At 47.8% G+C, this 27,525-nt stretch overlaps 2 protein-coding genes across 4 annotated transcripts in view; one reads left to right on the forward strand and one right to left on the reverse strand.

Annotated features, from left to right (window-relative positions):
* Gnpat (glyceronephosphate O-acyltransferase) overlaps positions 1-14,889 on the reverse strand; it is a 29,081-nt gene extending 14,192 nt beyond the window's left edge. For 2 of the 3 annotated variants that reach the window (XM_050147018.1, XM_050147017.1), the window contains exons 1-4: positions 14,664-14,889; positions 6,961-7,143; positions 3,307-3,483; positions 2,468-2,597 (exon numbers count right to left, since the gene is read on the reverse strand). In XM_050147018.1, coding sequence (XP_050002975.1) covers positions 2,468-2,597; positions 3,307-3,483; positions 6,961-7,143; positions 14,664-14,738 — 565 coding nt within the window. In that variant the 5' untranslated portion in view covers positions 14,739-14,889. Of the gene's footprint in view, positions 1-2,467; positions 2,598-3,306; positions 3,513-6,960; positions 7,144-14,663 lie in introns of those variants that run through there. The other variant, XM_050147019.1, reaches the window with a different exon arrangement.
* Positions 14,890-14,931: 42 nt separating this feature from the next.
* On the forward strand, positions 14,932-23,565 carry CUNH1orf131 (chromosome unknown C1orf131 homolog). Its single transcript, XM_050147021.1, has 7 exons — positions 14,932-15,092; positions 16,828-17,168; positions 20,700-20,756; positions 21,392-21,487; positions 21,607-21,693; positions 22,275-22,327; positions 23,020-23,565. The coding sequence occupies exons 1-7, from the start codon at positions 14,993-14,995 to the stop codon at positions 23,150-23,152; spliced, it is 867 nt and encodes a 288-aa protein (XP_050002978.1). The 5' UTR covers positions 14,932-14,992; the 3' UTR covers positions 23,153-23,565.
* Positions 23,566-27,525: the final 3,960 nt, after the last annotated feature.

Raw genomic sequence — 27,525 nt, forward strand, 5'->3', positions numbered from 1 at the left:
GGACTCTATTGAAACACAACTTTTGTGCACCAAAGGATACAGTCAGCAGGATGGCAGGGGGACCAGTGAATGGAGATGAGCTGGCCAATCCTGTATCTATGGGCAAGTGTTCAGGCCACAGAGGACTCCCACAGTTCACTGACAAAAAGGTAACAACCTAAAAGACATCTCCATAGGGACCAGATGCACCTACATCTGGAAAGCTGAGGCAGGAGAATCACTAGAGCTGAGAAATGCAAGACCAGTCAGGGCAATATAGATCCCATCTCAAAATTCAAACAACCCTCCTCAAATAAAACACCCCAGTGATGGTTTAAAGCACATGAACGGGAACTCAGCATCACTGAGAAATGAACCATGCCACACCCATGGAGATGGTGACTACTGAAGAAACAAAAGGTTGTGCATGGCAAGTCCTGGGGGAGACATGGATCTCACTTCTGTGCACTACTGCTGAGAACACAGACCAGTGTAGACACAAGAGAAAACAGTATAGTGGGACTCAGAAAAGCTCCCACATGACCCAGCGATGTACTGATTGAGGGATCAGATATTTGTACTCTTCAGTTGTCTGCTGTCCACTTGACAGAAGCTAGAGTTTTCTGGGAAGAGGATTCTGAATTGAAAAACCGTTACCATCAGATTGCTGTGTGCAAATCTGTAGGCCATTTTCTTGATTAACGATTTATGTGGGAGGGCCCAACGCATCATGGACAGTGCTACTCCAGGGCTGGTGGTCATGGGTTCTATTGAGGAAGCAGCACCCCTCCACGGCCACTGCACCAGCTCCTGCCTCCAGGTCCATGCCCTGACTCCCATGCTTCTTCGTGGGTATGGCACGGTTTGTTATGGTTTTGATGTGCTCTCTCTATTGCTGCTTCTCACAGTGACAGACTGTGATGTGGAAGCAGAAGCAGAATATACCCTGTCCTCCCCAGGTTTATGATCACGGTGTTATTAACAGCTTAGAAGACCTGATTAATACACATATCCCGTGTTCATAGCAGTTGCTGAAACAGCATTTACAGTAGGGGGCTTGCCTAGCATGCCTAAAGTCTTAGGTTCTAGTCCCAGCGCCAAAATACAAAAAGAAATATTTTTAAATCCCACATTCCTAACACTGTGTCCTAGCCAGTTTGACACAAGCTAGAATCATCTGAAAGGAAGGAACCTCAACTGAAAAAATGCCTCCATAAGGTTCAGTTGCAGGGCATTTTCTTAATTAGTTATTAATGTGCGAAGCCCTGGCCCATTGTGGGCTGGTGGTCCTGTGATGGGGAAAACCTTGTTAGCCAATTATCTTTAAGAGGTGGAGCCCAGGTAAGGCGTGCATGCTCGCGCGCTCTCTCTCTCTCTCTCTCTCTCTCTCTCTCTCTCTCTCTCTCTCTCTCTCTCTGCACACAGGACACTGCTGTGCTTGGATTTGTTTCTTGTTTCATGAGTTTTCCCCTTATAATAAATAAAAATATAATTGTTGTATCCTTTAGCTAGCCTGGTTATTTCAACAGTCCTGGTTTCTATAAGAAAGCAGGCTGAGCAAAGACAGGGGAGCAAGCCAGTAAGCAGCACCCCTCCATCAGCTCCTGCCACCAAGTTCCTGGCCTTGTTTGAGTTCCTTCCCTTGGAGCTTTTTATAATGAACTGCTACATGAAGTGTGAACAAAATAAACCATTCTTCCCCAGCTTGTTTTTGTTTCATCACAGCAATAGTAAGCCTAACTAAGACACAGTGTTACCTAAAATAACCAAGGGACAGAAGCAGATAGTGTCCATGGACAGGTTACAGGACAAAATTAATGTGGCACGTCCATACAACAGATGGTTACTCAACCTTGAAAGGGAAGGGAATTCAGACAAGCCACAACACTGAGGTCACCATGCTAAGTGAGATTGGTCAGTCAGAGGAGGGTGTATACTGCAATTAAGTGTATGAAGTATGCAGAGTGTGTGGCTGCAGGGGCAGGGGTGGAACCGTGGCTGCCTCTGGGAGGAGAAAAGCAAAGCACAGTTACTGGTTAGTAAGTGTCGGTTCTGCAAGATGTGAAGGGATCTGGGGCAAACGGGAACAACACAGCTGCAACAATATGAATGCACTCAGTGCCTCTTAAATTGCACACTTAAACAAGTCAGGACTTCATGTTATATGTATTTTACCAAAACTGATGATCTTTTTTGAAAGCCGTATCTATTTGTGATCTAGAATGATCACTAGAACTATATATTTTCAAAATTTAAAAAGCAGGAAATATGACAAAGTGGGATGGCCTCTCTTTTCAAAACTAAGCCAAAGAATCCCATGTGCACAGATGCCTCTCCATGTCTGCTCAGTCACGGGACTCACAGTGCAGGGTCCAGACTGGCACCCAGAAGAGCTGTCGTTGGTACCCTTCACATTCGTTAGTCCTCTTACTATCATTCTAGTGGATGGGAAGGCCGACATAAACACGGATGAAGACTATGCACGCACCCATTCCCGCTGCAATAACTGGCACAGGTAGATCATAGTTGTAGAGAACAAAAGACAGCATGAGGAAGTCAATGTAGCTCCGATGACTGGGCAGCAGGACTACAGGGTGCTCCTGGACAGCTCGTTGTAGCTTGAAAAAAAATGTCAGATTTTCAAGAATTTCAGTTGTCATGTCACTAAAATCACAGCTTAAATCAGAAAACAGAAAGGTAAATCATGGCTGAGCATGGTGGCTCACACCCGCAATCCTAGAACCTGAGAGGCTGAGGTAGTGCCTGCTTGTTAGCTTGGTATTTGGGATATCTGGGAAATGAAGGCAGAAGGATCAGAAATTCAAGGTCATCCCTGGCTACTCAAGGTCATACTCAAGGTCAGTATGAGCTAACGATCCTATCAATAAATAAGTCAAATAAATAAAGATATCTAAGGAAGCAGGGAAGCAAGAATATAACTGGGGCCAGTGATGAACTGGCAGTAAGCTCCTATTACCACATGAGTGATAACCCAGTTAACGGACCTTGACCACCATATCCTAAGAAAACATCTGTGCATGGGAAAATCACACAGCATAGTAGAAGATGATAATGGAAATGTGGAAGAGGAATCTGAACAAACACAAAGATTCCTTCTATTATTATTGTAACCGTGAACATGTCACACTCAAGTGGTCTCCAAGTCTTACTTGACTAAGTGTGAAGTCTGACATTAAAAGGACTAGCTGCAGACAGCATGCCCAGGGGCCCACAGTGGATGTCTGACAACCCGCCCTCAGCATTCAGTCCGAGTAAATCGATGATAGCACAGGAAGGGGACAAGAATATCTGTACTAGCAATCTCACCTTTTGAATGCCTTCTTCATTCACACACACCTTTGAGAAAATCTGTTTAAAGACTTTGCTCAGGACAAAGGCAAAGAAGCGGATGGCTCCCATGCGCAGTCTGTGGCTCATTTCCTCCAGGATCTCCCTGGCTTCCTCTCGGAGGGCATCGGCAGATGTGAGGGACTCCCTGGAAAGCTGAAAGGAAGGCAGAGCAGGGGTGAATTCTGAAAAACAGAAACCAGAGCTCCTTTCACTCAAACCAATGTGATTAATTCCAACCCGGGCCTATGACTAACTCAGAAGACAGTGTGTACTCTTGATTAGATCTGACCCAACTCACTAACACAGTAGATAAGTGATGTTATATTATTCTTTTTCCTGCTTTAGGCAAAGTTTCTCTACAAAGCACAGGCTGGCCTTGAATTCATTATCCACCCACCTCCGTCTACTGACTGCCAGGACTAAAGGGGTACACCACTGTGTTCAGTGAAAAATGATTCTATTTAAGCAGGTTTAAAGGCTAGAAATTCAAAGAGAACCCACACGGCTCCTGAGAAATGGCAACCAAGGTAGACCTCCTCTGGCCTGTACATGCACACATGCGCTGTTGGACTCTAGCATCCAAACACTGAGAAGGAGTCGCCCCCAGAGACCATCTCACACACCACAGCCAATGCAAAAGCATGAGGATTTTATTAATTCTGTCATGACAGGGTCCCCCAGCATTCGGGAAGCCGAGGGACCTCGAATAGCTGGTACAGTCTACTTTTAAAGGGGCAACAGAAGCAGGGGGGTTGTTCTTTGACTATTCTGATTGGCTTATTTGAAAGGGCTATTATCAATAATTGACTGGAGAGCTGTTGCCAGATCAGATGAGGTAAGAGGTCATTTTGACCCTGTTTCCCAGGGGACTGAACCAAAGCATACGTATATGGGTAATTGTTCAGGAACTGAGTACGTGCGAGTGTAGCTGTTAGGTCCTTGGTTCCCAGGGGATGAGGGGAAGCACTATGGCACAGAGGCTGAGAGGATTCAGAATTGTCAAAAATGGCTTCAGGATTGTCTTAAAGTCTTACAGCGCATACACACGTGTGTACACACACACTCTCGTGCCACATCCCTTATCTACTCCTTATCTGTCCTCAGTTTTACAGCCCAGGAAGGAAGTGCTGGCTAACTATCACCTCTTACAATGCTCCTTTACTCAACAGGTTATCTCAAACAGTGACTCAGCAAACAAAGAGCCTAACACTAACCAAAGTCACCTAAGGATGAAATAAACAGGAGGCAGAGAAGAGAGGAAAGAAGCCAGAGTAACACCTACAAAGGTGTGAATGACAATAGGGAGGTGAAAGTTCAAGCAAAAAAAAAAAAAAACAATGCAAACCAAAGTAACAAACACACAAACAAAAACAATTGCTTTTCTGGGCCAGGAGTGGTCAGTCAAGGCCCACCTGAGCTACAAAATGAGTTCTAGGCAAGCTTGAAAAGCTGGCTCATAAACAAAACCAACCAATCAAGGGAAAAAGAACAACAAAAAGTGGGGGGCTTACTTTTGGAGTTTGAAATCAGGAAGGGGAGGAGGATGGGGTAGACAGAAGAGAACGAGTAACAGCTGAGAAGAGCTGGGCCATGGCCCCAGCTGACCTGCGTCCGTCTCTGTGAACGGGCCCTGCATGCTCCTTCACTCCTCAGTTCACAGAGGTTTACTGAATGTTCACCAACAAGAGGCACTGGGACTATGGTCACAAGAAGGACAGCGTAGGCTCCAGATTACAGAAGCCAGCGTCACATACTGAAGAGGACTGGGGTCAGTGACTAACCACAGGCATCTATGCCAACAATTTTGTAAGACTGCAATGGCACTGAAAACTTCCCATCACCCAGCGCCACCACAGCTCTCATGGAGTCATCGCTAACATTATTCAAGTGTGTGGCAACCCACAGAACCGCCAGCCTATAAAAGCACAACCCCAATAATTATGCCTAGCATGCAATGCTTCATGGTAAATAACCATAGTACTGGCATATGTACTTACTATGTATCATTCAAGCACACACCTACTTATATAAATACACTTATAAGAGTTACTATACCCCTTACCCCTTCTGTTTCTTTCTCTTTCTCTTCCTCTGCTCTTTTCTCTCCTCCCCTTCCCTTCCATAACCCACTAAATAAATATCCAACCTCACTCTGCAAAAAAAAAAAGTTACTATGTACACTAGTATTAAACTACACCCACCTATATATGAAGGAAAGTTACTTTAAGTCAGGGTGGTGATGCATACCTGGAATCTCAGCACAGAGGAGGCTGAAACAAGAGGACTAAAGATCAATCTGAGCTACATGAGACGCTGTCTCAAAGTCTCTTCCCATGCACATTAAAAAAAAATGCATGCATGGGACTAGGGATGCCGCTCAGGTGTAGGGCATTTGCCTACTCTATCGTGAGGAGTCCTGGGTTCCATTCCTAGCATGGCAGAGAAAACAAATCAAAACAACACAAGCAGCAGTATGCTGCTTCTCTAGGAACACACTCAGACATCAAATATTTAATCAGGACAGACAGAATCCTTTTCTTTCTTGCTGATTTAATCTTGTGTTTTGTTCGACGGATCAAGAAGCAATAGGCTCTACCATATATGCATACTACCTAACCGAGGCACGTGCAGACTGTGCGCCCAGGTGTCATGTAAGGATCCTGTGGTGTTACCACAGGATGATGCTTATCTGAGAACACAGCCATGGCTGACTGGAGTTAACTTATTGCAAAAATGCCTTGGGTACTCTACAGTCCCGTTCCTAAGTGCTAACTAAAGGAGAAACTTGTCTTCCATCATGAAATAGGCCTAACCACAGAGAGCTGATAGCATCTCTGTGATGTTAGAGGCCAACCAAAGCACAGGGATTAAGGGCATGGGTCAAAGTACACATCTAAAGTTAAAACCAGAACAGTACTCCTGCACCCAATCTGCACAGCACACTCCATCTGAGCATCTAAGGGCATGGCACTGTGGAGACAATACCTAGTCCTTCCCTGTGGCTTCCAAGCCCCTGTTGAGCCCACTCACCCAAGGAGCTCGCTGCATTTCCCACACTTTCTGCCTCTGTTGTCAGACTGAACCACTTTCAGCATTCTCTTGGACCTCCTGCTCTGAAAACAAGCCATGGCTCCCAAACCGTGAGCTTCTTGAAAAGCTACTGCTACAGGATCCCGATCCCAACAAAATGAAGCAACTGACACAGGCAAAGCCAGGCATGGGAATCCTCGGAGCTTCTCAGGATGTGTTCACATGGAGGGCTGGTGTGATCTGTTCAACTGAGAACTCTCTCCACCCCCTTCACTAGGAAGACCTGGAGTTTCTGTCAGTAGGTGTTAAAAAACAAAACCTTCCCTACTCCCTACACCAAACTAGCTTTGCTCATAACTAACTAGCACCCTCCAATTGTGGGCTCGTCACCAGTAAGTTGCGTCTCATACTTTACTAAGCTGTTGACGCCATGCTACTCCCGGGCTGGCCTTTCAGTCTTAACACAATGACAGCATACATTTGAGTGTTATGGAGTTAAACCTAAAAGTGTATTTGAGATAATAAAGTAAGTTCAGGGAAACAAGAAGGACCCACTTCCAGTGGAGGAGGCTGGCTGTGCCTGAAGAACGATGTTCTTACCTGCTTGATGACATAGTGCATCTCTTCAGAATTGAGAACGATGGACTTGATATCACTTGGCTTGCAGGGGATGACTCCCCTGTACAAGGGGGGTGTGTAGCACTTCATGGCAAATTTCAAGTCACTGCCATGCCTCCTCTCCTCTAAGATATCTTCAAATTCATCCCACTTTTTGAGCTCTTTCTGTGAAGAAGGAAAGAGAAGAAAGTGAGGAGCACCTATGGGGAGAGGGCAGATTGCTCAGGTTTCCCTCCACCCAAATGTTTGCCTCATGACACCCAAGCAAGAGTATTCTAAAACTAGAGTCCTAGACAGAGAAAAAACTGTCAATACCGCAATCAATAAGCCGATACTCAACTATTACATGGTTTATAAGCATTCCACCACTGACAGAGACCTCAGTCTACTGACCAGCATATTCTGATGGCTATCTTTGTAAACGCAGTACCACATTGACAAACCTGTTTGGTCTGCCTATACTTAGCTTAAAAAATATATATATATATAGATATATATCAAAACATGTATCAGAAGCCTCAAAGCCTGGCAGTGGTGGCACACTTTAATCCCAGCACTCAGGAGGCAGAGACAGGTGGACCTTTGTGAGTTTGAGGCCAGCCTAGTCTACAAGAGCTAGTTCAAGGACAGCCAGAGCTATTATTAGTTACCCAGAGAAACCCTGTCTCAAAAAAGCAAACAACAACAAAAGAAGCCTCAAACTAAGTTGGATGTGGCGGTGCAAGCCTCTACAGTCCTTGTCTTCCAGAGGTGGGAAACTATGTCATAAAAGAAGCAGTCTGTTCTACCTCATCACCTGCACTCAGTTCCTGTGGGCCCGGTTGGTCTCCATCCACCAAGCCCTCGCACGCGCTTCAGAGTCCAGGGTGTTCCTAGAATGGTGCTTCCTGATCAAGTCATGAGTAGTGCTAACGATAAGCGCTGTTCTCAGAGTCTGACATGCTCAAGAACAATCTCCATTCCAACCTCTGAGCAGCTGTCTTCCCCAGGCCATAGGAAACCAAGGCTCTGGGTCACCCGCCTCCTGGGAGGCCCTCAGCTTCCAAACAGCAGAGACATACTTGGCATCTGAGGCTCCTTACACCGACTGCTATACTCGTTTACGGCAACATGAAGCACTTTCAGCACTATAACCAGAAGTAGTTTCCTTATTTTGTTTATTTATACCTACAGAAATATGTGTACATCTTATTCAAAACAGGGGCCATGCCAATTATAATTTGCCTTTCTTTTGCTGGGTGGCAATGGCGCACGCCTTTAACCCCAGCATTTGGGAGGCAGAGGAAGGCGGATCTCTGTGAGTTCGAGGCCAGCCTGGTCTACAAGAGCTAGTTCCAGGACAGGCTCCAAAAGCTACAGAGAAACCCTGTCTCTAAAAGTCACCAAAAAAAAAAAAAAAAAAAAAAAAAAAACCAAAAACTTTTCTTCTTTATTTGTATCCCCAAATACTGATTTAAATAGCAAATACTGATTTAAAACATCTTAGTTGTTACATAATTACCATGTTTAATAATATCTTCAGTTTTTGAACTACCAAAGTGACTTGTACCCACTTGAAAAATTCAGAAAATGCAGGGAAAGTGCAAATAACAACAAAAATCTCAAACTATATGTATAATCCCCTAGTGTGAGACTCCTCTAAGGAATGCTTGTTCCTTAGAGGGACGTGTCTCTCCCATCAGACACACACTGAGACTGTCAACTTGATTTTTTTATATGTCATAAACACCCCCTTGCCGTAAATGTTTCCATTATTTCTGTCTTCCTCTAGTGTTATAGTCTTATGTGGAGCGCTCAGGTTGTATCTCACTCCTGGAATTATATGAAAAGGCACAACTGCTCTTAAATAGAACCACGGCATTTTTAGGGTGAGTCTTTGCTTTGGCTGGGCCAGTATTTCCTAGTCTTCTTTCCTGACCTCCAGGGAAATGTCCCCACATTGGTATTTAATCCAGGGCTCTCTCATCAACAGTAGAATAATTCCCAGCCTTCCTCCAGTGCAGTGGCTTTTAACCTGGGGGAGTGTTCCCCCTCAAAACTACAAATTATTTTTTCTTCCTCACAGGCCCAAGAGCTTACCTCCTGCAGCCCTTGTCTCCAGCCTCCCACAGCTGCTGGGCACACTCACCTATATTCCACTGGACTTTGTTGCTGGTGGATTTTTGTTGTTGTTTTGCTTTGTTTCCTCTCCTTTTGTCTTATTTGTGTGGGGGAGGGGAGAACTACAGATGAAATCTGTATGTTTTTAGCATACACACCAGGCAAATGCCCTACCACTGAGTCACTTCCATGGCCCTGCAGCAAGCTTAAAACACAATTCCATGTGCTCCCCAAATCTTGCACCTGATTCTCTTCTCCCATCATACATTCTGGATTCCCAACACTTCTCCAAACCTACCCCCTTCTGGGCTCGGCTCTAAGCCATCGTCGCTTTCCTGAAACCAGAACTGCTAACCGCCATCTCAGCTAACCTCTGGGCATCATCCCACCCAACCCCGCTATTGTGGCCTTTGAAAATGTACAGACCCTACCCCCAGCTAGGCTACCGGGCAGCTTATACTCATAATCTCAGTAGCCTCCTTGCCTAAATGTACCAAGTCAATCCTTCTGCCAGCCAATGGCAAACTTTTCAAAACACAGGTTATTCCTCACGTTTTAAAATACTTCAGCGAGCTCCTCAGAATAAGGCCAATCAAGATGGGTGGTGGAGGCGCACACCTTTAATCCCAGGGCAAGTGGATCCCTGTGAGTTCTAGGCCATCCTGGTCTACAGAGCGAGTGCCAGGACAGGCTCCAAAACTACACAGAGAAACCCTGTCCCAAACAAACAGAATAAAGCCAGTCACTTCCACAATCAGGTTAGATCTATTATGTCCACTGAGACCCTGTTCGCCCACTGCTTATGCCCTGGTGTAGGTGTGCTGGGCTGCCACGACCTTTGCTGGCATCCTCTGGTTATCTGTGGGTGGTCCCGTGGCTCTGCTATACCTGCTGCAGCATCAGCCTTCTGAGATGCTCTCAAGAACTCTCCATACAATCACTCACACCTTGCTCAGGACCTTCTCTGCCTGCTATTCACATCTAATACACATGTGCTCAAGCACCGTACCTGCATATCTATGAATGTTAACAACCCAAAGGCAGCACACGTCACTAGCATCTGGCCATGTTGCCAATTACAGCCATCCTAACATATCATAGGCTTTTGCGCATAAGGCTGGAAAACCTTCTTGAACTTTACAATTCTCATGAATAAAGTAACAGTTCAAACTTGGACTCAACAAACTACTGTTATATAAGGTAAGGGCAAGGGAGAGCTTGGAAACTTCCCTTTAGTGTTCTTAGGGGTAGAAAGAAGACAGCATCATTATCAGCAGGGCATATATATTTTGAGAAAGCTTGACAAGTAGGTTTGGCAATCACTACCCCTTAACTCCCATTATTCTCTAGTTCCTGTAAAGCTAAACCCATGCCTTTTAACCATCCCAAGAGAGCACGATCCCTACCACTTGCCCCTCCTGTGCAAAGAATTGCAGCATGCAGGAGCAGCACTTACTGCCAGCAAGTAAGTACATTGGAATGGCTTCTCACCCAAGAACACAGTGCAAGTGAGAATCCAATAGGAAGGTCAGGCTGAAGCACGCCACCACCTCAGGTTGCACCTTGGGCCCTCCCACAACCTCCCTCTCCACTGCTTTCCTTCAGCAAGAGGCCCAAGGGTTCTCTATACACCAGGCCTCTTGCTACAGACTGGAATCCAGCAGTGACAGGGCAAGCAGACACTATCCAGAGAAAAGCATGCCCTTCTACACAGACCAACAAGATCAGGTCACTGAGTGAGTCCACTGGCAGGCAGGATGCTGTCAGTGACCTGCACTGGAGCCCAGGCTTTGGCACTCTGTGGCACTCTACTCCACCAGGCCAGAGCACATAGAATAACCAAGAGGCACAGCAGCATGAGATGATACAAGAGTGTGTGCCACCTTCCCCTAAGAGGACAACTTCCAAACAGAGAGAACAGTAAGGTTTAGTAAATAACTGGGAAATGCTGCTTGGTAATACTTATTTTTATTTTGCATAAACTGTATTTAAGTATAAATTTATGTGACTTAACCCTCAGTTTTCATTAATGACTACATTTTACCAATGGGCTAACAAATGCCATGAATGTTTAACAATCAGTTCTGGCCAGCCAGGACAAGGACTGCTGTGATCCACCACTGAATGAGCTCAGAAGACAAAACAGGTGTTAACGAGGAAGTACTTTATACTGAGTGGTTCATGAAATGTTTGATTTGGGTCTTTGATATTAAAAAGAGTCAGCAATACAAAGTTCTGCCACACAGAAGGGACTGTGAGCATTTTGAAGAGACAACACACTTCCATCCTGAGAAATACAAAGTCAGAGGTCCAGTAAGCAGGACTAAACTGGTAAAAACCAGAGCAGGAGCAACTGGCAGATCATTTGGAGTCTGAGTTGAGATACCCTAAGTATGGACCCTATACTGGAACTCTCTCATGCACACACCAAGTCTCAGAGGAAGAGTGCACTTCTAGCTTCAGATACAGCCTACCTGCCCCTGACTTGCCAAATCCACATTCTCAATCCCACCCTCCTCTTTTGCTTGGGGACCACATTCCTAACTCTACTCAGAAGCCTACCAAACATTTAGGATGTATCTGGTCCAGACCATGGTAATCCACAGCTGACAAGTTTGCATCCCAGACCGAAACTGCTCTGTACCTGACTAAACCTGCTCCTCCCCTGTCCTTCCTATCTTTGAGAGATCAGCCTCTGCCCAGTTGCCAAACCACGGGAACCCAACAGCCTACTTCATACTGCCCCCACTTTCCCAGGTCCTAGACACAACTGGTTCCCAGGGCCAAGGATCTCCTGCCCAAAGTATCACATAAAGCCATCATGCTCCGTGCTTCCCAGCCTCGCTGGGCTTCACCCCCTCACCCACATTGGCCGTTTGTCCTAACTGATCTCCACGCTTATGAATCACACATCTACCCCACCCTGAGTTTCTTTCTTCTTATAATCTTCAGAGAGAAAGATATTACTAATGCAGATAATCACGCCAGAGCCTAATGGTTTTCTTAGACTTTCTAGAGCACAAATACAGAGAAGATTTAATCCTTGATGAAAGTCACCAATGCCCAGAACACCCATGATGTGCTTTGTTTCTTTTCAGAAACACCTACTGATACCAGGATACCCAAGATACCATTTGTTTCTTTTAGGAAACACCTTTTACTTATGTTCTTAATTTTGTCTTATGTTTTCTTCATCATTCTGCATTCAGCCTCCCCACACAAGCAAGGCAGTGACTTTCTTACATTGTTACTTCAGCGATTCCCACCTCCCAGTATTCATACTACAGAAACTCAGTTTTGGTGTTGTTTTGAGATACCTTCTCAAGTCCCCAAATAAACCAGATGCCCCTTCCCTTGACTCCAACAGCATTCAATGCATGCTTTAATCACTACCCTAATTTATCCCACTTAACTGGACTACCTGTGCACACTGACCACTTCGGGTGTCCTGAGAGGCCAGGCAGTCTTTGGCACGAGAACAGCAACTGGGGGATTTCAGGCACTGCTGATCATTAGCAATATCGTGATGTCACTACAGAACTACCAATTGGACAGAAAGCAGTGCACAATGAACAGGGTGGTGGAAGAAGCTGGCAGTCTGAAGGAGGCTCTCATGATCATCAGCTGTGTGGGCACAACATCAGCCAGGAGGCGACCGAACCAGGCAGTGGTGGCACCAAAGGGAAAGGGGCAGGGGACACTCATGGCCAGCTGCCTTGTTACTCACATGGAAAGTTGACAAAAATCTCATGATTAAAAAAAATATATAGATGAAATAAGAACCACCTCCTTTTTATTAACCTGCAAGGGAAATCCCAACCCCCACACACATTGAAAGGCCAAAAAACGTCTTGAGTTGGATCTACACAACAATCCCCTTTCCCAACACACCTGCTTTGGAATAACAAGCTGTAAAACGGTGACGGATTTCCCACCAGAGAACTGTGTGGTGAAGTCAACCATAAGCTTTAAGGCAGCAGTTAACAGCAAACATAAAGGTAAAGTTCTTTTTTTTTAAAAAAAAAATTATTTTTGTTCGCACTGGTGTTTTGCCTGAATGTATGTCTATGTAAGGATGTAACACTTGTGAGCTGCCATGTGGATGCTGGGAACTGAACCTGCGTCCTTTACAGGAGCAGCCAGTGCTCAAAACCCAAGCCATCTCTCCAGCCCCAAACTTCTTAAGAGACAGTGAAAGAAGTTTGCCCACATTCCAAAAGATATCCTACTCTTTTGGAGCCTGTCCTGGAACTAGCTCTGTAGACCAGGCTGGTCTCGAACTCACAAAGATCCGCCTGCCTCTGCCTCCCGAGTGCTGGGATTAAAGGCGTGTGCCACCACCGCCCAGCTAAGATATCCTACTCTTAAGGTAGCATTATTCTCCTAGAAATCAGGAGGTTTGTTTGCTTTGCTCTTACATGTTTTTTTTTTTCCACTTTTGACATTTCTACACAAGCTAACACTACACTATACCGGACTTAAATCAGAAAGTGGTGCTAACTACCATGCCATGGAAATATCCTTTTCAAAACATGACTTGCCAAGGGTGGTGGTGTAGATCTGCAACCCTGGCTCTCTGGAGGTTAGGGAGAACTGCAAGGTGCAGGACAGCCTGGGGGCTTCATAGCCACTGCCAATCCAGAGTACAAACCACAAAGATTGCTTCAAAAGTAAACTATTAAAAATAAATTTCCCCGGAGCTGGAGCGATGGCTCCAAGAAATAAGAGCCATTTTTTCCCTAGTACCCACATGGCAGGTCACAGCAACTTTAACTCGGTTTCCAGAACTGGCCTCTGCCGCACCAGACACCACCAAGGGCAAATACAAACATGCAAGTAAACACACATACACATAAAAATAAATTGTCCCCCTGCATTGTACAATCTCACGGGACGAAGGAGTACAAAGCTTCCGCCTTGATAATGAATATTGTAAGCTCATGAATATTGCAAGCGACCAACATTCTGTTGGAAACCAAACCAAGCAAACCACCAGTTCAAACCAGAAGAGGAAGTAATTCTGCATGGGGGGTGTCGAGGCAAGTAGGGGTGAAGCCACTGGCAATGGGAGACCTATTCAACAACTTGGGTAAAAAAATAGAATAGAAGACAGTAATTTCCAGAAGCTCCAAGTCATCCTAAATTAGAGTGTTAAAAACTCTACTCGCATATTCTAGCCGGATATTTTTCTCCCAAAAAATACTTCAGAAGAAAAAAAAGGCGGGAGGTGGAGAGACAAGTCTTCTCGGGCTAGGTCTTCTCAACCGGCAGAAGTCGGCCGATCCGCCCTCGATGGACGGGGGAGCCTGCAAGTCTTCCCTCGTGCTGGTGTGCTGGGCTCCAGGCCTGAGAGGGGAAAGGGACAGAGGAGCCACCACCGACAGGAACTTGGAAAAGCAGACACGTTTACCCAGACGCAGACACATGGTTGCTGTGGATACCAAGCCAAGTACCCAAGTCCTGCACAGAGGGGCGTCAGGACCCGCTCTCTAAGACAGAGGCTGGGGGAGGAGGGTTACAGGGCTCAGGAGGGGCTGTCCTTTCCCGAGTTGTCCCCCCGGGCCTCGGTTCCCAGAGGCGCCTACCGCGTAGACGAGCACAGCGCCGGGGCTGGCCGAGCCGACCGAGAAGCGGGAGCTGGAAGAGCTAGGAACATCCATGGTGTGGCTGCCGTCCCGGGCGGGGCCTGGGCTTGTCTACTACGCGGCTGTGGAGCAGCGGCTGGGGGCGGTTCTTTCGAACGGGGCGGCTCCAAGCCGCCCAGGGCGGTGGCACTCAGGACGGCCACCGCACGGGACCCCGGGCGCCGCCATCTTAGCAGGACGGAGGCCGCGCAGGGCCTCCCGCGGAGCACGCGCAGGAGCGCCGGAAGCGGAAGTGCCTCCTTGTGGGCTGGATTTGAAGATCCGTGCAGATGCCCATGGCTGCGGCGGCGGAACGAGAATCGGACTCCGCAGAGCCTCCTGGCTCTGAGACACTCCTGGATGAGGTGCTGCGGAACCTCTACGACCTGGGTGAGCTTGGCTCCCGGGAGGAGACGGCTGAGGACAGCGGATCGCATTCCAGCCGCGGCAGGACCGCGGGCTACCCGGAACCGGTTCGGGTCACCCGATCTCCTAGCGCCACGCCGGCCCGCCTTACCCCTGCGGCGCCTCCCTCTCTGAGACCTTCTCACCCACATCTTGGTCGACCTTTCGCTCTCTCTCGCTGTGTGGGAAAGAAAAATCGAGGCGTATTACTGAAGACAGGCAGCTGTCTGTCACTTTGGCAAAAGGACAGACACTCGCAGGCTGAAGAGCCCACATGCAGATTGCCTGACACGTTGCAAACTGTATTACATTTATTTTGGAGTTGTTGCTCGAAATTCTAAGTTCGCTTACATGGTTAAAAAAATAGCTTAGAAGGTGGAAAAACGTACCAGGTGTACATGCTGTTGTTGTGCGTTCCCCCATTAACTGTCAGAGCAACCCTTATATATATTAGTTACAGAGAAACAAGCACCACAGGCTAACGGAGCTTGTTAAACGTTACATTTCAGAGCTCGGATCTAAAGGCTTAGGGCCTAATAACATAGTTTGCGCCGCGTTGACTTGTCCTGTGTAGGTTCTCTTGTGTCCACGGAGTGGAGGACGGACAGCTCTTGGCCTCGACTTTTACTAGTTTTATGACTAAAATTTAAAATCCTCAATATGGGGCTGGAGAGATGGCTCAGAGGTTAAGAGCATTGTCTGCTCTTCCAAAGGTCCTGAGTTCAATTCCCAGCAACCACATGGTGGCTCACAACCATCTGTAACGAGGTCTGGTGCCCTCTTCTGGCCTGCAGGCATATACACAGACAGAATATTGTATACATAATAAATAAATAAATATTTAAAAAATAAATAAAATCCTCAATATGACTTATGGCCACATCTGCTGGGATTCATTGTTAGTTGCGCCAGTGTTCCGGACTCATTTTTATATCCATACTACCAGAGTCAGATTGGCTCCAAGTACACATTTAGTGAGTACATAGCTGGTGTTTAGAGAGCTCTTGTGCACATAGGTCAGTAACGAGGCCTAGACTTCTGGTTCAAATTTCAGGTCTCTATTGAAAGACTGAGCAGAGGAAACAAACAGAAGATGAGAAATTTAGTAGAAAGTAGCGGTATTTAAATTAAGGCAGTTTTCCTGGATTCTCTTGAATTCGTAGCGGAAAGAAAGCAGGAAGCCTGGGGCAGGTACTTGTAACCCTGTAATATGATAAACAGAAATACTGATGTAGAGCCAGGTGTTTTTAATATAGCAGCTGGGCAAATGGCAGGTCGCAGGCCTGGGAACCACAGCTGGAATGTCACTAGATGAGCAGCAAGTGTGAGGACAAGAGCAATTGTTTTCATACAAGTCAGAGGTGCACAGCTACCTAGGCGAGAAAGAGCATTTTGATGTCTAAAAATGGTGCAAAAGCAATTTACTTGAAGAAAAACAATTTGTATCTTTTAAGTTGTGTTTTTACTTTTCAAGTTATATTTATTTATGTATTTGTCACTGCACCATGGTGAAATAAGGAAACACTTTATGGGAGTCAGCTCTCTGCTTCCACCATGTGGGTCCTGGGGATCAAACCTCCCCAAGCGGTTTGTTTCTTTCTTTGTGCAGATGGGTGCTTGTGTCTGGGCCAGATGCACAGTAACATTCATTTGGTATTGGTGTTAACTAAAACCAAAATCGTTTTTACATTATTTTTTTTTCTTATGTTGAAACAAACAGGAGAGACCGAAGGTGAAACAGAGCCTAAAAGGATCAAGAAGAAGAGAGAAAAGAAGAGAGACGTGGAGACCACAGCAGAGGTTACAGCAGCGCCACTCCCCCTGCCTGGATCTCTCGTAAAGGGCCAGAGGAAGAGTGCTTCCAGCTTTTTCAAGGAACTCAGAGAAGAGCTACACTCTGCTTCCGCTGCCCCCTCAGCTCCCCCTTCAGGAGCAGAAGTCCCTGCTGCTAATGTGGTGTCGCTCTCTGCCCCAGAGAACAACAGCAGGCTCGTGGAAGTGGTGGAGTTTCAGAGCAGAAGTAAAAGAAAACCAAAACCAGATCAAGATGAGCATGCAAAGGTCTGTACCTGTGTGATCAGGTTACCATTAGACAGTAACAGAATTGGAGAACTAGAGAAAGGAAAAGACTATTTTGGAAATAGTCCAGCTGTCTGGCCCCACCTAAGCCCTAAAAATGACCTTTCCGCCCAAAGTCTAGGCCCAGGCCGTAAATTCCACAGTGAGGCTGTGTTGTGCGTCGTCTCGGGCTTTTGGGTTTCTCTGGGAACGTGGTTTTAGTGCTGCTCTACTCCATTGTCTGCAGCTGCAAGTGCACTCCGCACGCTTCCTTGCTTTAGTACAGCGAGCACGGGCTCTGTTCACAGGACACTCAGGCCAGCGAGTCTCCATTCCACAGTTACTGTGTGCCTGCTGCCTGGCTCCCTGGAGACCAGCAGTGGAACATGTGGGTGCTGTGTTGTCCCTGTGGTTATGAAGTTATAAAGGTAAACAAGCGGTGCTGAGAGGAGCAGGCAGAGCCTGCTCTGGGTGGAGTGGTCAGGGGGGGTAAAGCCCTGAGCAGGTCAGGCTCGTATTAAATGGTACTCAGGGGAAGAGGAGAGCCGCGCAAGCAGAAGAAACAGCTTTGCCAACCCCCTTAGGTGCAAGGTGCCTGACTGGTTCCAAGAGCTGGAAGACTAGCAGAAGTAGGACAAGGGGACAGTGGCATGAGATGACGCACAGAAGCGGGGGAAGCCAGCCCTTCCCAGGTCTTAGAGGCAGCTGTAGGATTCTGTACTTTAAAATCCATGAAGACAGCCCGGTGTGATGCCTTATGCCGATCGTGCCCAAACTCAGGAGGATTTCCTTGAAGTCAATCTAGTCTTGCTTCACAGCCAGTCCTAGGCCAGTCTCAGCTACATGATGAGGTCTTCAGTCAGTACAAAACATAGCAAAGATCAATTAAGTATGTGGGGAGCTATGACAGCATTCCCATCGGAGGCAGGAGGTCATCTGCTTCTTGTTTGCAGTGAGTTATAACCAACAGAGTGAGGGAGGGGTACCGCTCAGCGCTCTGGGTTTGAAATGGGGTAGCGTAGACAGACTTGGGGAGCAAATGAAAGAACCTGTGTCTTTTCTTTCTTTCTTTTTTTGGTTTTTCAAGACAGGGTTTCTCTGTAGCTTTGAAGCCTGTCCTGGAACTAGCTCTTGTAGACCAGGCTAGCCTCACAGAGATCCGCCTGCCTCTGCCTCCCGGGTGCCGGGATTAAAGGTGTGCACAACCTTTAACCTAAGAACCTGTTTCTTAATGGGAGTGCAGCTTTGTGAGAGGAAGGACACGCATTCAGCTGGCACTTGGCTCCTAGGGCAGTGTCAGTGGCCTTGTCCTCCTCACATCCCTCAAGCTGCTCAGTCTCCACTGTCGCTGCTCTGTGAATCTTAAATGCCTCAGTGGCCTAGCTAAAAAAGGGACGGAAGCAGGGTGTGGCTGTGCTCGCCTTCGATCCCGCCTTCAGGCAGATCTCTGTAAGTTCAAGAGGAGCCTGGGCTACATAAGAGACCCTGTTTCAGAACAAAAAGGTGGGGACAGAAAGCAGGAATGAAGGGTGAAGAGAAGGGGCCCTGTGTCCTCTCTCTATGCTCCGCTGTCAGTACTGCCTCTGCCGTTGCCATCGGTCCCCACAAGTTAGTGCTTGTTCCCGTCCACTGACCCCTTCTTGCCTCACTAACTCCTGATTCCTGCAAGTGTTTGCTACACAGAGGAGCCTGGTGCCTACTGAGGTGATGTGCTGGTCTGCAGTCACGTGCACTGCTTACCACACGTGCCACTCAGAGCATGTGAGCACAGCTTGACAGGGTTCGGTTTGGTTTAGCAGACAAACCTTATAAGGCCTTCAAAAATCACTGTCTGCCCTGTTTGGCATGACTTTTATTTGGTTTATTTCCCTGATGCTAGGGATGGAACAGGGAGGGCCCATGCACACAGGCAAGCCTCTCCCTCTGAGATACGCCTCAGCTGTCATGGAGGGTGTGCTGATGAGTTCTCAGTTCACTTGAAGGTCCTGTGCCTGTCAGTGTTCAGTATTGCAGTCAGAACCTGACCCAGACCATCCAGAGAAACGATTGTGGATCTGAAGCAAGCACCAGGCCAGGGTCCATCCAAGGCTCTCAGGCTTCCAGGCTGCTTGGGAGATAGAAAACAGATTTATTAGGTTCTGTGGCCTTTGTAAGACCAGTGGGAGGAGCCAGAGGATCACCAGACCTGAAGACACCTCCCCAGCTCATTGCCAAATAGCCACAGAGTGCTTACCCAGCTCACCCTCTTCATCCTGAGCTCCCTTGAAGTCAGGAAGAGAGTCATCTAGTTGAGGCACTTCACCCTGGTCCCTACTCTTTCCAAAACTACCTTCTTTTGAGAAAAAGAGTATTTACCTACCACACCCACTCTTAACTGGAGACCAGCTGGACATTTTAATAATTTTAAGTTTGTCCACCTAGATTTTTATTACATTTTATTTGTTTGTGCATGAGGTAGTGGGTACCATGGTGCATCTGTGTGGAGATCAGAGGACAACCTATAGGAGCCTGTTCTCTTCTCCCACCATGTTGGACCCAGGGAATAAACTCGGGTCATTAGGCTTTGTGGAAAGCACTGTTCCCCGGAGTCTAGTCACCTTAGTCCACCAGTGACATTTTCTTCTCTTGGGGGGGGGGGGGAGCACATACATACAGCTAGGCACACACATAAAATAAATAGCATTTCAAAACAAAAGCATGCTCTTCACCTCTTCTCTGCAAGCTCTAAAAATTTCGGCAGCATGTAGAATTGGTTTTTTCCAGCTTTTCTTTGTGATGAAATACTCAACAGTTTGGTACATAACTTATTACTGGTGAGCAGTTGTTGCCACCATTTTCCTCCTGCAGAGCTGCAGCTGTCCCCCTTCCTCTCCTCTTCTCTCTCTCTTAAATGGCAGTGCCCCTTCTGGAATGGGGTCACTTCTTGTACTTTGTGACTGGCTTGTATCACAGTGCCCTCCTCATCTATGATATGGCGTGTATCAGAATTCTGCTCTTTGGTTTATTTTGTGTGGCGTTGACTCATGTTTGCTAGATTAGCACTCTGCCGCTGAGCTACATCCCAGTCCAGAGACACCTCTCTTCAAGAAGCCGAACATGAACCACTTAGCCTGTTCATCTGTTGGTAGACATTTGGGTGCCCTTGTGTTTTAGCTGCTGCAAACACTGCCACTATGAACATCGGTGTACCTGCCAGGTAGAACTGCGCGATCATTTGCCCACTCTGCGTTTACTGTTCCTAGGAAGTGTCGCACGTTGTCCATAGCAGCCGTACCTTTAGCATTTTTGCCTACAGTCTATAAGGGCTCAGTTTCTTGACATCCTTTCCAACACTTATTTTCTTGGGGGGAGTTGATTTTTATTTTATACACATATGCACAGTTGTTGGGTTGTTTGTTTCAAGATAAGGTTTTATGATGTAGCCCAGGCTGGCCTCACACTTGTAGCCACTTCCCTGCCTCTTCTCAGATTACAGGTGTGGGCTGCCATACCTGGCTAACTGGTAGTTTCTAATAAGAATCTGTTTCCTTACAGGATAAAACAAGGGCCCTTGAAAAAGATGTGGGTATTCAAGAATTTAACCTAGAAAAGGTAAGCATTTTGAGGTAACTTATAGTTCCTTTTTAAGGTTTGCATTGTTGATCATGAACTGGCAGCTTTAACACAGCGCCAGCCTTCTGCAGAGTCTTGTCTCAAGGCTAGGGAAATGGTGACCCTAGTCTCAGGATGTTCACATGACTGACTGACTAGCACAGGGTTACAGCGCAATGGCCGTGATACAGTGGCAAGTCAGAAAGACGTGCATACTTCCACAGTGCAGCTGGTTTCTAAGATGTCTGACAAAAGGACAGGAGGAAGCCACTCAGCAACTTAGAGAACAGTTGTGTTTGACCTGCTGTGGTCAGCTCCTGTGTGTGGACAGCATGTTGGAGAGGCACTTTCATCTAAGTGGCTGCCTTTCTGAACTGGCTTGGTGGAGAGCATCCATTCACAGCACTGAGTGCTGCCTGAATCCCAATACTGTCACTAGTTCACGCAGAGATAATCATTGCTTCAGCTGTGGGATTAAACAAGGAGGGAACACTAAGAGCGCAGGGGTTCAAGAGCCTGCTGGTGCTTCCTCGGCCACGGCAGCACTGCAGGGTCCCAGCTGTGGGGCAGCGTGGCTGAGAGGCTGCTGCCTGGGGAGTTGTTGGCATGTGGGTCTGACTGTTGTGCACCAACAGGCTCGTTTGGAAGTACACCGCTTTGGGATCACGGGCTATGGCAAAGGAAAAGAGAGAGTCCTGGAACGGGAGCGAGCTATCGTGCTGGGGGCTAAGGTGAGGGGCTGCCTGCCATGGTCAGACCTGGGGGAAGGGGTAGCCCAGGGGCACTGGGACTGCCCTTTTCTTACTTGTAGGAGAAAAATGGATGGCGTGTCTTTATTCTTTCCTGTCAGGCTCCGAAAAGAAGTTACGTGAATTACAAGGTTTTACAGCAACAAATCAAAGAGAAAAGGAGAGCGCAGGAAGAAGAAGAGAGATTGGTGGGTGTCTGCTCTTTACTCTGCTAAGCGGGGGCTGGCTGTCTCATGGCTGCCTGCAGGCGGGCTTAGCTTGCCAAATAGTAGGGACACCAACATTGCCTAATGCCCCCTCTCAGCCCCCAGTTATATCAGCTGAGCTTCATCATGCCAGCTGAGGCATCTGGCCTGGTCATGGAGAAGGTGAGGCTGGCCTTGAGGCCAAAGGTCATTGCCACAGTGTCTGTTGAGTGCCCACCATGCGCCCAGCAGGTGCTGGTGCTCGACTATGGTTGTCCTGAGGGGTCATGACACTTGGGGTTTCTGACAGGGTCTCAGTGTGTAACCCAGGAACCCAGGCTGGCTTAGAATTGCCCTCCACTGCCTCTGTCGTCTGAGTACAGTCACGGGTGTACACTACCGGATCCTGATACCTGTCGCATTTCGTAACAAGTCAGAGTGAGACTTGTTGGCTTATGTTTACTAAACCCACTTGAAAATGTTAAAAAATGATGACATTTATGTGGCTTTTTGTCACAAACTTGCTGCCCTGTTGTGAATATTTACCATCCATTACTGCTTCATTGTCTTTGTTGCTGATGTAGGCCCGGGACACAGACATTTTCAAGAAAAAGAAGAGGAAAGTACATGAGGACAGGTGGGTAGTGGCCACAGATGCTGGGGCGTCCCTGACCAGGTCTGTGGTTGGTTCTCGTGGGCCTGTGCGTGAGTGCAGCATCCCAGCCCTCTAGTTACCTGCGTGGGCCTGTGAAGAGGTGATTAGGAAACTGCCCCAGCGATGCGTGAGAGTCTGAGCTCGCCATGGCTGGCCTAGTGTGCCGCACTCACAGTGGGGCTTCTTGATGGGAAATGGGGAAATGGTGGGAAAGGGCCTGGTACTTTCTTAGCTTCGGGTGAGGACTCCTCTCCTGGGTGCCGTGCTCCAGTCTGGGCTCTTCACCGTAGCACTGTCTTTGTCAATTGAGTGCCCACTCTGTGCCAGGTGAGTGATGTCACCCTGAGGGAGCCCTGTCCCTTGAGGGGTTATGGCAGCGAGGGAAGCCTCCAAATGTGAAAATACAAATTGGTGATGCCTGGTGCTAGTGAGTCCTGTAAAGAGGCTTCAGTCGAGCTTGGAGGGTTGAGCTGGAGGTCACTTCAGGGAGGTGACCATCTGTCAGGAACTGCGAGCAAAGAGGAAGGGTCACCCTGGAAGTAGTGTTCAGCACCTTGTGGAGCGAGAGACCAGTGCAGTTGTGGTAGGCCTGCACAAGAAGAGGAATCCACGCCTGCGGTCCTGCTTGCTCTAACTGCCTGGCACCCTTCTCTTATCTCTTACTGTCAACACAGGAGATCCAAGAAGTCTGCTCCCAGCATTTTGTCAAATGGAAAAGTTGGACAAGTTGGAAAATTCAGAAATGGAACATTGATTCTAAGCCACGCTGATATCAGGAAAATAAATTCTTCCAGAGTAGCAAAATGATGAACTTTGTCAGCTCCAGAGAGGAATAGGTACCGTGACAGCGCGGACACAGGACCACTGAACTGCAGACCGCACTTCATGTCCCTCGGGGTCTCTTCATGAGGAGCAAGACGGATAAACAGGGTGGTGACCTGCTGAGTGCGGGCCAGGCCCAGGCTCCACTCGGGTTTCTGGTTGCTAGTGTCAGCACACTTGGTTCCAGTCCTCCTTTTCATAGTTTCACTGTCTCCTGAGTGTTTGTGATTGCTGTTACAGTGCCTTTTGGACTTCTGATGACAGTGTTACTGTGTCATGAAAGAACTAAGAACTCTTGTCATCGTTCGGTTTTCTGGAAAAGCAGTCCTATTGTCAACCTGCTTTGTGTAAAATCCATTTTGTAAGAATTTTCAAAAATACACATCTGTTGTATGAGGGCTGGCTGTTGAGTAACACACGGCAGTTCTAACTGGTTTCCCATACCTCACAAGGCCATGTTTACAGTCATGTTACCCTACCTGGGTGTCAGCGTCTTCTAAGAGAGTGAGGTAAATTAAAGGGAGATCTCCAGTGAGGAAGGATTCTGGTACTTCCCACCTTAGGTGTTTGGCTCCTTGTCCAGTATGCGCTGTGATGTGGGTTTAGAGACCTTTAGGTCATGGCCAGCAGGTTGTCAGGTGGCTCCGAAAGTATCGCCAAACCAACTCATGAGGTGGAATCCAATTTGCTAGGTTTTTTAAATGACATTTTTAAAGTTTATTTTGTGTGTATGTTAGGGCACATGTGCCATGGTGTTTGTGTGGAAGTCATAGGCCCACTGAGCCACCTCACTCAGTTATTCATTTGTGTCTGTGCTGCACACTCGGGTTGTGTGCTGAGCATTGTGGCCTTATGGCGAGCATGAGGACAGTAGAGACTGGCATGTCAGCAGGTGACAGGGATACCAGGACATAGCTGGACAGGGGGATTCTTGGGGCTTGCCCAGCCAGGCTAGCTGAATTGGCAAGTGCTAGGCCCATAAACAACCTGACTCAAAAAAACAAGTGGAGGTTGACCTCTAGCCTGCACATATGTGCACGAATATGCACACATTCTCTCTCCCCACACACACACACACACACAATTTTTTTTAAATGAAACCATACCTTCATTGTGGAAAATGGTGCCTTATAATTTGAACCCACATCTTTACTTTGAGATTTGGGAACCCACAAAACTAAAACTGATGACCAGTGGTCAGCCAGGGCCAGTCTGTGGAAATGGGGAAGTGACCACAGACCACACCTGTCTTCCAGTTGTTGGCAGTGTCAAAAGAATTTATTTCAAATCTGTTTAAGAATGTGGTAAAACTCAAGTTTCCAAAAAGTAATACAGAAAGTTCAACCAACCCCCTAAAGACCAGAAAACACAGTGTTTGCAATTCAAAAAATACAAACGCTTGTGGATACCTATACAAAAATTAGAAAAAATTACGTTCCTTACCACTTCCCACCCCTCTATGTTTTCAGTGAAACATGAACAGCCACAGGACCAAGAGCTGCCACCAAATACCAACTATTGGGGACAGAATCAATGTGGTAGGGAGGGTGGAGAGAGAGGAAAGGCAGGAAAATGGGACCAAACAACAGTACACAGCTTTCTGTTTCTGTTAAATTCCTTTGCCAACATTATACAAACACCTCTCATGCTCAGTGCGCCGTGTAGTGCAAAGGCGGCGGTCTACGTCATGCATTCACGTTTGTCTACACCCCACTCTCTGCTGGTGCTGAGAAAGTGAGGGACTTAGGAAGTACAGTCTCTGGGGGTTTGGAGTTGGAAAGGCCACTACAGGCCACACAAGGAGCTCCATCAGCCATCCCAAGGCCTGTGTAGCATCTACTCAGAACTGCGCACAAAGGCTTGGTGCCCAGTGCCACCCTGCTGGCCCTCAAGCTCTGGGACCTTTCCCAGGGCTGGGTTGACAGCTGGGCCCTCCGTGAGCTGCACCACTTGAGGAAATCACCTCGCTTAGAGTCAAGTCCCACCCAGCTCCTTCCCCTGAATTCAGCACGATTCATGGGAAAGATCAGGCTCCCCGCCCTTCATAGCTTGTGCCACAAGTCCCAACCGCAGTCACCTGTCTGAAATCGACTTGTCACTAGCCATCCCAAGCTAGAGGTCCCAGTTCAGCTGTATGTCATAACACTCTCAGGTGTCTCCCAAAGCCACCCCCGCTGCTGGGTAAACAGATGTGAAAGGCCGTGGGTAGGGGGATTCCCTAAAGACCAGAACGGAAGGAACGGGGCAGAAGGCTGGCTAACATCTTTTCTTGGCTTAGGGGACACCGCATACAGATGCTTTTAGCACTCAAGAGAAGGTTGCTGACAGGTTTGGCCTGTTCAAGGCCCTGGCACGTCACACTGACCCAGGCTCTCCATTACTGGATGAGGTTGCTGTGGTCCCTTGAGTGTCTGAAATGCCAGGCGCTATGCGAAAAGACTTGCTTGGGTGGAAGACACTGTGGTTAGAGGACACGGTAAAGTCATCCAGGCTTGAGCCACCGAATGAGTCATTTAGCCTGGGCCTTGCTGATGAGTCTGTTCCATGATCCACACAGTACAGAGAGGAGGTAGTTGGCATGACCAGCCCTGTTTGCAGGAAGGGATACTGAGGCACGGAAACAAGCAGGATATTCACCTCATGCATGCCATGAGCCAACATCAAGGCCAGTTTAAGGGTAAGTGCTGAGAGATGCTCTACTTTCCCGTCCTGCCTCAAGCCCCCTCTTACCTTAGTTCACCTCTCCACCTCTTCAGGACCCCTTCAGACAAGAGCCGTACCAGGCTGTCACCAACAACTGGCTATTCCGGGGGTAACAGAGTCTGGACTTTGAACGTCTTCTAATAATATTTAACTCCTTGAGGGCCCCAAATCCATTAAGATGTCCCTGTTCCTTCCTGGAAAATGTGGCCAAGAAAAATGAAAGGAAGGAGCCTTTCTTTCCGAGAACAGAGGTGGGCTTGGCCACTATCTTCAGTGAGCAGAAATGAGAGCCCTTTTGTCCTCACATGCTTCATTGAAGATCTGTGGCGAATTCTTACTTGGGGTAACATGAGGCCAGTGGCTTTGGGACAGACCTCCTATGTGACACAGGAATGGGTACCAACACTATGAATGTCAACACCCAACAAATCAATATGACCCAGATCCAGGTCAGCCCCAAGGGGGCATCTGGATATGTCTGGGTATTTGGGATTGTCACACTAACTGGGGGTGCTCTTGGTATCATGAGGACCGAGACAAGGGGTGCTTAATGCTTTTCAGCACGCAGGCCCCACCCAAAATGTCAGCATTAAGCACCCCAGGGTCACTCCCACAGTTCTATGATGGTGTTCTTTACACTCCCATTATCGAGACTCCCCCGAATGATTTTATCCACTCTCTTCACAGCTCTGTAACAAGAGACCATAGGGGGTGGAGACAGCCTCATCAAGGGCAAACCCAGACCACCTGCCCTGAGGCACGCCTCCACTCAAGGAGCAAGCCTCTCAATCGCAGAATTAAGGCTGACATGCTGCCTCTGGGAAAGAAAATTCACGTGGGTGGACACTACACTCTGGCCTGACCTGAAAGGGCCAGGGAAGGGGTAGGCAACATGCGTGAGAGAAAGGACTCAGTAAGGTGGGCATCCCCATCTCTCTCCCCTCCTCCACAGAGCTCACCCTGTGTCAGGGCTCACCCTGGTAGCATATTGCTTCCTGGCTCTGGACCCCTGGGGCCTACAGAACCCTAAGAACATTTTTGGGATCACAGAGCACAGCGTGAGTGCCGAGGCCAGGCAGTTGTCTCCAGATAGGACAGAGGAGGAAAAGCCTGGGCTGGGGTCCTGCTGTCCCACTGTGAGGGAGGAGGAGATGGGGGGGGGTAGGTGCCAGTGGGTACTGTCAAGGACATTCATTTCAAAGGGATTGGCATTCCCTAGCCCACACAGAGAGCAGGCTCCAGGTGAATTTCTTCCTCAGACTTACCCTAAATTCCTACTCAGCGGCCAACCAAGGAAGGCCTCCCTTGATGTCATTGTCATACAGCAGTTATCTCAGCGTCAGCGCTAAGGACTCAAGGTCCTAAGACCCCATGACCTGTCTGTCTGTCACGTGCAATTCCAGGGCCTTGACACTGTGAGGAGTTAAGTTCCTTCGCTCTTTGATCACCTCAAACCCCCAAGTGCGTCGTAAGGCGCTGCCCTCCTCTCATCCATGCATTCTTGTCCCTGAAAGGCGACCTGTGCAGAAGGCAGGGGAGGTGGCTGTGCAGGGCTGCCCGGGTTGGCCCTGGCATCAGCGTATTGCTTCTGGACTCTAGTGAGCAAAGGGAGACATTTAGCACCCCCACTCATACTGCCGTGAGAGATGGGGAGC

This window comes from Alexandromys fortis, unplaced genomic scaffold (assembly GCF_014885135.2).
Source record: "Alexandromys fortis isolate MF-2015 unplaced genomic scaffold, M_Fortis_MF-2015_v1.1 scaffold_12, whole genome shotgun sequence".
In the NCBI taxonomy this organism is placed as follows: Eukaryota; Metazoa; Chordata; class Mammalia; order Rodentia; family Cricetidae; genus Alexandromys; species Alexandromys fortis.

Excerpts from the sequence above, each read along its gene's own strand:
- CUNH1orf131 (XM_050147021.1), top strand. The coding sequence starts at position 14,993 with ATGCCCATGGCTGCGGCGGCGGAACGAGAATCGGACTCCGCAGAGCCT. Across the intron at positions 21,488-21,606 it reads CTATCGTGCTGGGGGCTAAG|GCTCCGAAAAGAAGTTACGT; the intron begins GTGAGGGGCTGC and ends CTTTCCTGTCAG. Across the intron at positions 21,694-22,274 it reads AGGAAGAAGAAGAGAGATTG|GCCCGGGACACAGACATTTT; the intron begins GTGGGTGTCTGC and ends TTGCTGATGTAG.